We start from the raw sequence: 12,021 nt of genomic DNA, 5'->3' as shown, positions 1-12,021 counted from the left end.
CGATAGTTTGCCAGCTCTAATGTTCATATCGATCGAGATCCATATTGTTTTCAACTCAGAGTTTGACTAGATTTTATACATGAGAACATTGATCACTGGTTTAAAGATACAATATTTAATTTTTCAAATTAGAATTTATCTCATACCATGTCCTGTGATTAACATAGTTCATCATTATATATGTATATCTATCAAATCGTGGATAGTTAATAGTCATTTTTATTAAGCATTAATAACCTTTTCGCATCATTAATTATGAGCTGATTCTCAAGTTCGTTGTTCATTTCTACCGCCTAATTAAGTACGTTTTTATGTCTTAGTTGCAATGCAACATTTGCAAAGACTTGTATTAATATATCTTATAGCCGCAGTGCCAGTATCAAAACAGTCACTGGAACACAATTTTCTTACAAATGACTTCGATTCAAGCAATGGCTGTATATCAACACTGCTGGCCGAGATCTACCAGCAAAGTCCATATAATACCATAGTGTTAATGATATCAAGACTAGAGGAGGAATTTAGACTGCACACAATACAAACAAATTTGCCTAAAATAATAATTACGAAAAGTCACACATGGAACCTAAAGCAAAGATTCAATTCGGAAATCATTTCGGTTATTGTTATGCGAAAAAGATGGGATCACAAATTGTTTAAGTCACTAGTACAAACCTTGGATTTTATGCGCCAGACGAAAATTCTTATAATTGCTCAATGGAATGAAACATCCCTTGGAAGTTATTTCAAGGAGAACGTTTTAAGCATTAGCCAACAATTTAGAATGACAAAAATTTTTTTGGCATTTATACCAAGAAAAGAAGGAAAAATCAAATATCTGTACAACCTCAACCCTTATCCCAGATACCATTGGGTCTTGAGAACCCATTTTCTAGAACCCTTTTATCCCCAGCACTGGCGTAATATGCATCGGAAATCCATTATTATCTTTGTTGAACAAACTATGCCTCGTGTTTTTCTCTTTTTGGATGGACAGGGTAAACTGCAAATGAATGGACCTTGGGCCAGGCTGATACTATTGTTTGCCGAACGTTTCAATGCCTCATTGCATATGTATAAAAGCCCCGTATTGGATAAATCAACATTTTACACCCGAATCGCTGAATTGATGGAGCAAAATCTCATCGATATTCCCATAACCACCGATGATGGCCACGATGGCAAATTTCATTTGAACTCAGCTCCAATTGAAGTAACGCAAATCAAACTTATGGTACCATGTCCAGTACCTATCAACACGGGAAAGCTGTACGCAATGGTTTTGAATTTTGAGTTTCTTTGTATTATTTTCATATCTTCTTTGGTGTTTTCCATTATGCATTCCCTCATCGATTGTCTATTTGCAAGATCATTAGATTTTTGGAGTTTTGTTTTGAATGACAAAGCCTTACCCAGTGTCTTGGGACAATCGTTCATTGCCAGCAAGTCGCCAAATCTAAGCTTGAAGCTGTTATATCTTCTCATGTTTCTTAATGGCCTGGGTATAAGTATTCAATTTGCCGTAAGAATAAGGATGCTCTTCACCACCCCTCCATACCACAAACCCGTAGATAATTACGATGAACTCAATCTATCGCCTGTGCAAATTTTAGCCACAAACGCCATCTACTCGGAGCCTCCTTACCCGCTTAAAAATGTGATGTTAACTAACAATAATAGCTTCTTTCAAGAGGTACGTCGAAATTTCAATACCTCCTATGGCTATTACACGACCTCTAGTGTATGGCCGATGTTCAAGCGACAGCAGCAGGGTCTGACCGACAAGATATTTTGCCTCTATGACAACTTGACCATTAGATCCACTTATTCTTTTGCTATACGCTTACAAAAGGATTCGGAATACAAGGAGCCTTTGGATTACCTTATACATCGGGTACACGATTTGGGTTTAATGGATGCCTGGCGTATGACTACGTTTTCGGATATGCTAAGGACGAAGGACATCTCATTGTTAAGACCAAAAGCGGTTAATAATGGGCCAACTACATTGCTGGTAGGAGATTTGTATTCGCTTTGGACAATAGCAGCCACAGGCTGGGCAATAAGTGGAGTGGTGTTTCTTATAGAGCTAGCATTAGGACATAGAAGAAAAAATCTGAAGAAATTATTAAATAATTTAAAAGAATATACATTTTCTTGAAAATAAACACTTTTTTTGTTCCATAGATATGTAATTATTGAAATTTTAAAAATCTCCTACATTGGGATAATAAACAGGTAAAAAGGGGTTAAGTTCGGCCGGGCCGAACTTTGGATACCCACCACCTCGGATATACATGTAAACCACCTTTCATCAAAATCCGGTGAAAAATGCATACCTTATGCCCCACAGCAGGTACATTGAAATATGTTCCGATTAGGGCCAAATACTAATAAGTATTGTATAAGTCACTGTTCAATTGTGCATAGCAAAATATTGGTCTTTTTAATAGCCATATCTAAAAATAAACCAATCTGAACCATATACGACACGAATGTCGATAACCCTTACATAAGTCACTATGTCAAATTTCAGTAAAATCGGATTATAAATGCGCCTTTTGTGGGGCCATGACTTTAAATCGAGATATCGGTCATATGGCAGCTATATTCAAATCTGGACCGATTTAGGCCATATTGCAGAAAGATGTCGAAGGTCCTAACACAGCTCACTGTCCCAAATTTCGGTGACGTCGGACAATAAATGCGTCATTTATGGGCCCAAGACCCTAAATCGGCGGATCGGTCTATATGGCAGCTATATCGAAATCTGAAGCAATCTGAGCCAAACTAACGAAGGATGTCGAAAGGCCCAACACAACTCACTGTCCCAAATTTTGGCAAAATCGGATAATAAATGCGCCTTTTATAGGCCCAAAGCCTTAAGTCGAGATATCGGTCTATAAGGCAGCTATATCCAAATCTGGACCGATCCAGGCCAAATTGAAGAAAGATGTCGAAGGGCCGAACGCAACTCACTATCCCGAATTTCAGAAAAATCGGATAATAAATGTGACTTTTATGGGCCTAAGAGCCTAAATCGGCGGATCGGTCTATATGGCAGCTATATTCAAATCTTTGCCGATCTAAGCCAAATTAAAGAAGGATGTCGACGGGTCTAACACAACTCACTGTTCCAAATTTCAGCAAAATCGGATAAAAAATGTGACTTTTATGGGCCTAAGACCCTAAATCGGTGGATCGGTCTATATGGCAGCTAAATCCAAATCTGGACCGATCCAGGCCAAATTAAAGAAAGATCTGGAAGGGCTTAACACAACTCACTGTCCCAAATTTCAGCAAAATCAGATAATAAATGCGGCTTTTTTGGGCGTAAGACCCTACATCGCAAATCGGTCTATATGGGGGCTATATGAAGATATAGTCCGATATAGCCCATCTTCGAACTTAAGCTTCTTATGAACACCAAAAGAATTTGTGCCAAGTTTCAGCTCAATATCTCTATTTTTAAAGACTGTAGCGTGATTTCAACAGACAGACGAACAGGCGGGTTTTTTTCGCTGATCAAGAATAGGGGCTTTTATGGGCTTCAGACACTTTATCGGCACATCGCTCTATATGGCAACTATATCTAAAATAGTCCGATTTGAACCATATTTAAGTCAGATGTGGAACCCACTGTTTCGAATTTCAGCGAAGTCGGGTAATAAATAAAGCTTTTATGGCCTTCAGACCCCTTATCGGCAGATCGGTCTATATGGCAGCTATATTTAAATATAGTCCGATCTGAACCATATTTGAGTCCTATGTTGGGAGGCGTAAAACTATTCACTGTTTCAAATTTCTGTGAAATCGATTAAAAAAAGCTTTTATGGGCTTCAGACCCTTAATCGAGAGATCGGTCTATATGGCAGCTATATCTAAATATAGTCCAGTCTGAACCATATTTGGGTCAGATCTCACAAATAAATGGTATTTAGGATTAGGTGGCACTTTCCTTCCGAAAATAAGTCATATAAGCTGATTGGCCCATTATGACAATATGGGACTTAAACGAAAAGTATTTTAGAGTACAAAACGAATTTGATATCTAATTTTGGAGCCAAGAGTTTGGTAGTACACCCTAAAACACCCCCTGAACCGAACTTCATTTCCTATTATGGCAATATGAAGCTCAAATCAACGGTATTTGGGAGTAAGGAACAAATTTGATATCTATTTTCAGGGTAAAGTGCCGGTGGCCACCCCAGCCCCAAAACACTCTCCAAACATTTCATATTTAGCGACCTCGGCAATATGGGGCTCAAATTAAAGGGATCTGGGAGTGGAGTACTAATTTGATATCCATATTTGATTCGAAATGTCTGAGATACCATCGTTCTCCTAAAAAGCACTTCTCATTACCCTAAATTTCAAAAACACCAGATCCCGGAGATTGGTAATGCAAATGGTTAGAATTTTTTTTTTCGCACTCTCACAGTCAAAACAAAACATGGTTTCTATTGTTGGTGTCGGATGCCTCGGGGGCCGTCCAAAACCCTCCAAATGGGTACATAGACCAATCACGACAAATTTAGAGCTCAAACGAAGGATGCTTTAGAGAAGACAAGTTGTAGCCAAATCGGAAAAATTGTGGCTTGCAGGAGGAGATCGGTTTATATGGGAGCTATATCGGGTTAAAGACCGACTGAAGCCGTACTTGGCGCAGTTGTTGGAAGTTATAACAGAATACCATGTGAAAATTTTAGGCCAAATCGGATGAAAATTGTGGCTTCCAGGAGCTCAAGAAGTCAAATCGGGAGATCGATTTATATAGGAGCTATATCAGATTACAGACCGGTATGGACCGTTAGGTCAAGTTAGGTTTAAGTGGCAGTCTGCTATCAGACTCGCTTAGACGTTTTCGTTCATAGTGATACCACAGGAACAGAAGAAGGAAGATGCCTTCTAGTTCCTACCGTTGAACCATCCACATCGCTTTAAAAAGCCCAATAACTTGCGAATGTTCACATCCGCTAAATCAGACAGGTTCTCAAAGAAATGAGTACCTAAAGTGGAACTCCTTCTAACTGCTAGTGCGGGACACACACACAGAAAGTGTTCTATAGTCTCTTCTTCTTCAATGTCCTCACAGCTTCTGAAAAAATCGTCCTGACAGATACAATGACAACAAAGCAGTAGACCTCTTCAAGTCTAGATTAGGCCACATGGTTTTGGAATGCTCACAGCCCCTTCGTTGTGACCATCTATCATTCGTTGTCCTTCGTGCCTGGTCCTGAAAACATACATGTCGCTAGAGGCATACCCACAGATTCCAGTATCTCGGAATGTGTAGGGTAGTTCCTAGTGTCGCAAGCTCGTCGGCCTCACAATTCGCTGGGATATCTCAGTGGCCCGGCATCCAGAACAGGTGAAAATTTTGAACTGTTCAGCCATCTCGTTGAGAGATCTGCGACAGTCGCGGGCGGTTTTTGTGTTCGGAAACACTCTCTCTAGGGAGTTAATGACTGTCTGGCTGTCGGAGAAGATATTTATGCCAATCGTCGTAATGACATTATATCTTAGCCATTCCACCACTTCCTTAATTGCAAGGATCTCCGCTTGATACACACTGCAGTGGTTGGGTAACCTTTTCGATATGACCAGTTCGAGATCTTCAGAGTACATCCCAAAGCCCACCTTGTCGTTTAGTTTGGAACCATCCGTATAGAAGTCTATGTAACTTCTGTTACCAGGGATATCGTAGTTCCAAACAGTTCTTTCAGAAATAGTGGACCGGACGTTTTTTAAAAAAGTGGCTCAGGTAGGGTGAAATCTACACTGCCTGAAACAACGGATATTGTATCAAGGATAACACAGTGTCCGTAACCGTCACATGACTAATGAAAAAGTTCCCTTAACCTCAGGGCAATGGTCGCTGCAATTTGGGTAGCCACAATGTCCAGAGGAATAAGATGTAGCATTAAATTCAGTGCAGGCCATCCTTTGCATCCGATTAAGTATTGAGCAGTAGGTGGACTTTTGAAGCGCCGTCCACCAGACCACAACACCTTTTAGCATTATAGGTCTGACAACTGTGTACATTCCCAATGCATGACACGCGGTCTAAACCACCCCCCCAACTTTTGCCAATAGCTTTCTTGCCCTTTCCAAAATGTTGAATTTGAAGTTCAATTTCCTGTCCAGCAAAACACCCAGATATTTTACGCTTTCTCTAAATAGAACATTCTCTCCTCCCAAGGAGACAGGTTCCACTGTAGGCAACTTGTATCTCCTGCTGAAAAGAACTACTTCTGTCTTGCACAGATTTATACCTAGACCACTTTCGATAGCCTACTTTGCTGTTGCACCAGAGCTTCCTGAGTGCTGGGAAACTTTCCCCTGAACGCATTTGCCACGTCATCAGCATACGCAACCACTTTTATCCCTTTTCTTCCAGAGACAATAACATATTTGTTAATGGCTATATTCCAAAGTAGAGAGTACTGTCTTCTCTACTTTGGAATATAGCCATTAACCTACTTGAGGTGTTCCTCTGCTGACTCATCTCTTAAGATCCACAGATCCCAGGTCTCCATCAGCCTGGTCCAATCTACCAATCTTTCAGTCGGTGGTTGAAAGATTGGGATTACATTCCCTTAGTCTTCCAAGTATCGATTCAACATCTGAGGCTAGCCTTGGTATCCAACCAAGCACCATTGGTTGAGAAGGAATATCTTCCACCTTGCCTAAATCTAATGTTGCACCCGGCCAGATTTCTCCAATCCTTTTTAGCGCACAGCAATACATTTCAATTAAGAGCTGATCCCCGAATTGGTCTGTAACGGCCCCGATACCAGCCTGCATCGTCATAAACTGGAGGAGACCCAAGAAATTCTGCAAGGACGTCGGAGTATACTGATGACAGTCCATTGACTATTCCACTCCAATTATTCCTAGGTATGCAGCCCTGTTCTTCTCCCTTATCGACAACTGCCATCACCAAACTGTGCCTAGCGACATAAGCAACGGTTCTTGGACCCATCTTACTGTTGTTCGCCCTAGTTCTTTAGGACCGTACTTAGCATAGTTGTTGGAAGTCACAACAAAACACTTTTTGCAATATTTCAGGGGATCTAAATCTGAACCAATATGGTTCATCCCGACCTACATCAATATTAAGTATATGTGCAAAATTTCAAGCTATCGTGATTTCGACAGACGGACGGACGGACGGACATGGCTAGATCGACTCAGAACGTCGAGACGATCAAGAATATACATACATGGGGTCCTAAACGAATATTTCAAGGTGTTACAAACGGATTGACTAGATTAGTGTACATATCCCCATCCTATGGTGGGGGTTATAAAAAGAAGACAGCGGACAGAAAGGATATATGGACAGACGGACATTGCTAAGCCAAATCAACAGGAATTTCTGAGTCTTACTAAACATTTTATCACAGCCAAAGTAGTGATGTAGGGTACAGTTTGTGATTTTGTAATAAATTTCATTAAAATATTACTTAGTTTACCAATTTCATGTTAAAAGCTAAAATGCTCAACTGGATTCCTTAGAAAGCACTACAATCAACTTTGGAGGTCGTGGTGGCAAGGGTTATCCTTAACCGATCGCCATAATATTTCAAAGTTTGCTTATTTGAATCAAAAGGAAACGAGTAAAAGCGCTCAAAGTTCGGCCAAGACTCAAGATCGGATTATATGGCAGCTATACCAAAACATGGACCGATTTAAACCACACTTAGCACAGTTTTTGGAAGTCATAACGAAACACGTCATTCAAAACTTCAGCCATATTGGATAGGAATTGCGGAGTCTAGAGGCTTAAGAAACCAACATCCCAGATCGGATTATATGACAGCTATATCAGGTTATGGTCCGATTTGGACCGTACCTAGCACAGTTGTTGGAAGCCATAACAGAAAAGAAATTTTAACCAAATCAGACTAACTCGGAAATTGCGGCTTCCAGGGGCTTGAGAATTCAAATTGGGAGATCGGTTTAATGGGAGCTATAAAAGATTATAGGCCGATTTAGACTGTACTTGACACAGTTGTTGAAAGTCATGACAGAACCCTACCTGCAAAATTTCAGCCAAATCGGACAAAAATTGCAACTTTCAGGGGCTCAAGAAGTTAAATCGGGAGATCGGTTTATATGGGATATACATCAAAATCTGAACCGATATGGGCCATTTGCAATCCCTTATGACCTACATAAATAGTAAGTATCTATACAAAATTTCATGCGGCTAGCTTTACGCGTTCGACCGCTATCGTGATTTCGACAGACGGACGGACGGACATGGCTAGATCGACCCAGAATCCATCGAGATGATGTCTAGATAAGTATACCCCCATCCTATGGTGGTGGGTATAAAAAAATGGAAATATGAGTTTCTCTATTTGCAAAAAATGTTTCACCCTTATACGATGGGACGGTCTAATGTATACACCCCATCCAATGGTGGAGAATATATAAAAATTTAAGTAGTAGTAGGCAACGAGGAAGTATTTAACATTTATCAATATTATTGATTACTTGTTAAAATCATTAATTATATACCCCTGCTCAAATTTGTTGCTTTTCACTGCTTAATTGAGTTTAATTCAAAATTTAGTTGCAATGCAACATTTACAGAGATTACTGTTACTGCTGCTTATAGGCGGTGTACATCACTCAAAACAAGGCTCCAAAACCGATTTTCCTTCAAATGACTACCATACCACCAATGGCTTTATATCAACATTATTGGCGGATATCTATAGGGAAAGTCCCTACAACACCATAGTGTTGTTTATATCACATCCAGAAGAGGTTTTCACACAGGACATAACAAAGATACATTTCCCTAAAATGATTATGGGAAAAGGCCACACAGGGAACCTAAAACAAAGTTTCAATTCAGAAATTATTTCCGTAATTGTAATGCCAAGAAGCTGGGAGCCAGAATTGTTTAAATCACTTGAGGACAGCTTGAATTTTATGTGGCAGACAAAAATTCTTATCATTACTGAATGGAATGAAACACCACTTGGAAATCTATTCAAGAAGAATATTTTAAGAGCAAGCCAAAAATTAAGAATGACCAAAATACTTTTGGCTTTTGTAGCAACAAAAGAAGGAAAAATCAATTCTCTATACCATCTCAACCCTTATCCCAGATACCATTGGGTTTTGAGAACCCATGTTCTAGAGCCCTTTTATCCCCAGTACTGGCGTAATATGCATCGGAAATCCATTATTATCTTTGTTGAGCAGTCTATGCCTCGTGTTTTTCTCTTTTTGGATAGCCAGGGTAAACTGCAAATGAGTGGAACCTGGGCCAGGCTGACTCTTTTGTTTGCCGAACATTTCAATGCCTCGCTGGAAATGTATAACACCCCCGCATTGGATAAATCAACATTTTACACCCGAATCGCTGCATTGATGGAACAAAATCTCATCGATATTCCCATTACCTTTGATAGTGGCAATGATGGCAAATGGCATTTGAATTCAGCTCCAATTGAGGTAATAGTAGCCAGTTTAATGGTACCTTGCCCAATACCTTTCAACACTCGAGAGCTATATGCAATGCTATTGAATGTTCAGTTCTTTAGCTTTATTGCCATATCATCGTTGATATTTTCCACTATGCATTCCCTCATTGAATGGATTTTCGCAGGCCTATTGGATGTTTGGAGTTTTGCCATAAATGACAAAGCCTTACCCAGTGTCTTGGGACAATCGTTCATTGCCAGCAAGACGCCAAATCTAAGCTTGAAGTTGCTATATCTGCTCATGTTTCTTAATGGCCTGGGTATTAGCGTGGAATTTGTGGTAAGAATGAGAACGCTCTTCACCACCCCACCCTATCATAAACCCATAGACAGCTACGATGAACTTAATAAATCACCTTTGCTGAGTTTAGCCACCGAGAGCATCTACACGGAGCCTGTTTATCCCATAAAAAATATGGTAATTACAAACAACAGCACCTTCTTTCAAGAGCTTCGTCGAAGTTTCAATACCTCCTATGGCTATTACATGACCTCTAGTGTATGGCAGACATTCAAGCGACAACAGCAGGGTCTGACCGACAAGATATTTTGCCTCTACGATAATTTGACCATTAAATCCAGCTTTTCTTTTGCTATACGCTTGCAAAAGGATTCGGAATACAAGGAGCCTTTGGATTATCTTATACATCGGGTACACGAGTTAGGTTTAATGGATGCCTGGCAAACTAGCACTTTTTCGGATATGCTTAAGACAAAGGAAATCTCATTGCTTAGATCTACAGCTAGTAATCGAGGACCCAAGGTTCTGCTGGTGGAAGATTTATGCTCACTTTGGACCATAGCAGTCACAGGCTGGGCTTTAAGTGGATTCGTGTTTCTAATGGAGCTGGCAATAGGTCATAGAAAACAAAATTTGTCTTTAGATTAAGAGTTGAATAGATTTTTGCAATGAAAATGTTAAATAAACGCTTTCGGTTTTATTTTTATTCAATTGCGATTAAATTTTGATAAAATACGGCCCCGCCGAACTGAATGATTTTTTTAAGTGGTTTAACACAATTCCCAAGGGTGGACCCTGCACAGCTTTAATAAAAACTACCCATTTACTTAAGTTGAAACACTTGACTAATTTGGTTAAGTGTCATTGTGTCTAGACTTAGTACTTTTGTAAAAAAAAGTAATGTGAGATTTATAACAATAAGATTGTCCATCGATTTAATGTCTATGTGTGTAGCCTTACAGACTGCCGAAATAAATATTAAATAGCCATAGACAAGCCATACTTGTAGGTTAGGTTGAATAAGTTGCCCACCAAAGGTGAGTTCACTCGGAGGCCAGCCTGGCCCATTATGGTACCCTAGAGAGAGAAAGCCGTGAGACCTCGAACTAGAGGTTATACACGAATAAAAGGAAGAATAACAGGAGGAGTGTAGAAACGCCCGTCCCCACACAAGCACGGATCTACCTACGCCGGAGCTGGTGGCACCTCCCATCGGAACCATCCTGTTCTCTCAACAAACCTCACGTGACATATCAGAGGTAAGTTCGCAAGTTCACCCAGATCACAGAAGAAACGGCTCCCCAGAAAGGAGAGCCTAAGTATCTGCAGACTCGGACAAGAACACAGCAAGTGCTCAATGGTCTCCCCCACATCCTCATCGAGACAACTTCTACAGAAGTCATTGTGCGGTATCCTCATGCTCGCCGCCATGCGGCCTATGGCACAGTCTCCGGTTATGACCCATGTCAAGGTACTCATCGAACTCTTATCGAAAGCCAGCAACCATATTTGTAAATTAATATCAATTTTTATACCCACCACCGAAGGATAGGGGTATATTCATTTTGTCATTCGATTTTCAACACATCGAACTATTCATTTCCGACCCTATAAAGTATATATATTTTTGATTAGCATAAAAATCTAAGACGATCTAGACATGTCCGTCCGTCTGTCTGTTGAAATCACGCTACAGTCTTTAAAAATTGAGATATTGAGCTGAAACTTTGCACAGATCCTTTTTTTGTTTATAAGCAGGTTAAGTTCGAAGATGGACTATATCGGACTATATCTTCATATAGCCCCCATATAGACCGATCCGCCGATTTAGGGTGTTAGGCCCATAGAATCCACATTTATTATCCGATTTTGCTGAAATTTGGTACAGTGTGTTGTGTTAGGCCCTTCGCCATCCTTCGTCAACTTAGATATATATAGATCGATCCGCCGATTTAGGGTCTGAGGAGAATAAAGTGTGTGCTTTTTACGCCCTTTGACATCCTTCATTAATTTGGCTCAGATCGGTCCAGATTTGGTTATAGCTGCCATATAGACCGATCCTACGATTTAGGGTCTAAGGCCCATAAAAGCCACATTTATTATCCAATTTTGATGAAATTTAGGACAATTTGGCCCGGATTGGTCCAGATTTGAATATAGCTGCCATATAGACTGATCCTCCGATTTAGGGTCTTAGGCCCATAAAAGCCACATTTATTATCCGATTTGGCTAAGATTTGGGAAAGTGTGTTGTTTTAGGCCCTTCGACATCAT

The 12,021-nt window shown here is 40.1% G+C and overlaps 2 protein-coding genes across 2 annotated transcripts; both read left to right on the top strand.

Annotated features, from left to right (window-relative positions):
* Positions 1-325: 325 nt before the first annotated feature.
* LOC131996230 (uncharacterized) lies at positions 326-2,161 on the top strand. Its single transcript, XM_059365716.1, has one exon. The coding sequence runs from the start codon at positions 326-328 to the stop codon at positions 2,159-2,161; it is 1,836 nt and encodes a 611-aa protein (XP_059221699.1).
* A 6,428-nt stretch (positions 2,162-8,589) lies between these two features.
* On the top strand, positions 8,590-10,395 carry LOC131996229 (uncharacterized). Its single transcript, XM_059365715.1, has one exon. The coding sequence runs from the start codon at positions 8,590-8,592 to the stop codon at positions 10,393-10,395; it is 1,806 nt and encodes a 601-aa protein (XP_059221698.1).
* The last annotated feature ends 1,626 nt before the right edge of the window (positions 10,396-12,021 follow it).

This window comes from Stomoxys calcitrans, chromosome 3, assembly GCF_963082655.1.
Source record: "Stomoxys calcitrans chromosome 3, idStoCalc2.1, whole genome shotgun sequence".
Taxonomy (NCBI): Eukaryota; Metazoa; Arthropoda; class Insecta; order Diptera; family Muscidae; genus Stomoxys; species Stomoxys calcitrans.
Note: the sequence above shows the minus strand (reverse complement) of the source record. Positions and strands in the feature narration are given on the sequence as shown.

Bases quoted from the DNA above. Each gene is read 5' to 3' on its own strand.
- LOC131996230 (XM_059365716.1), top strand. From the start codon at position 326: ATGCAACATTTGCAAAGACTTGTATTAATATATCTTATAGCCGCAGTG.
- LOC131996229 (XM_059365715.1), top strand. From the start codon at position 8,590: ATGCAACATTTACAGAGATTACTGTTACTGCTGCTTATAGGCGGTGTA.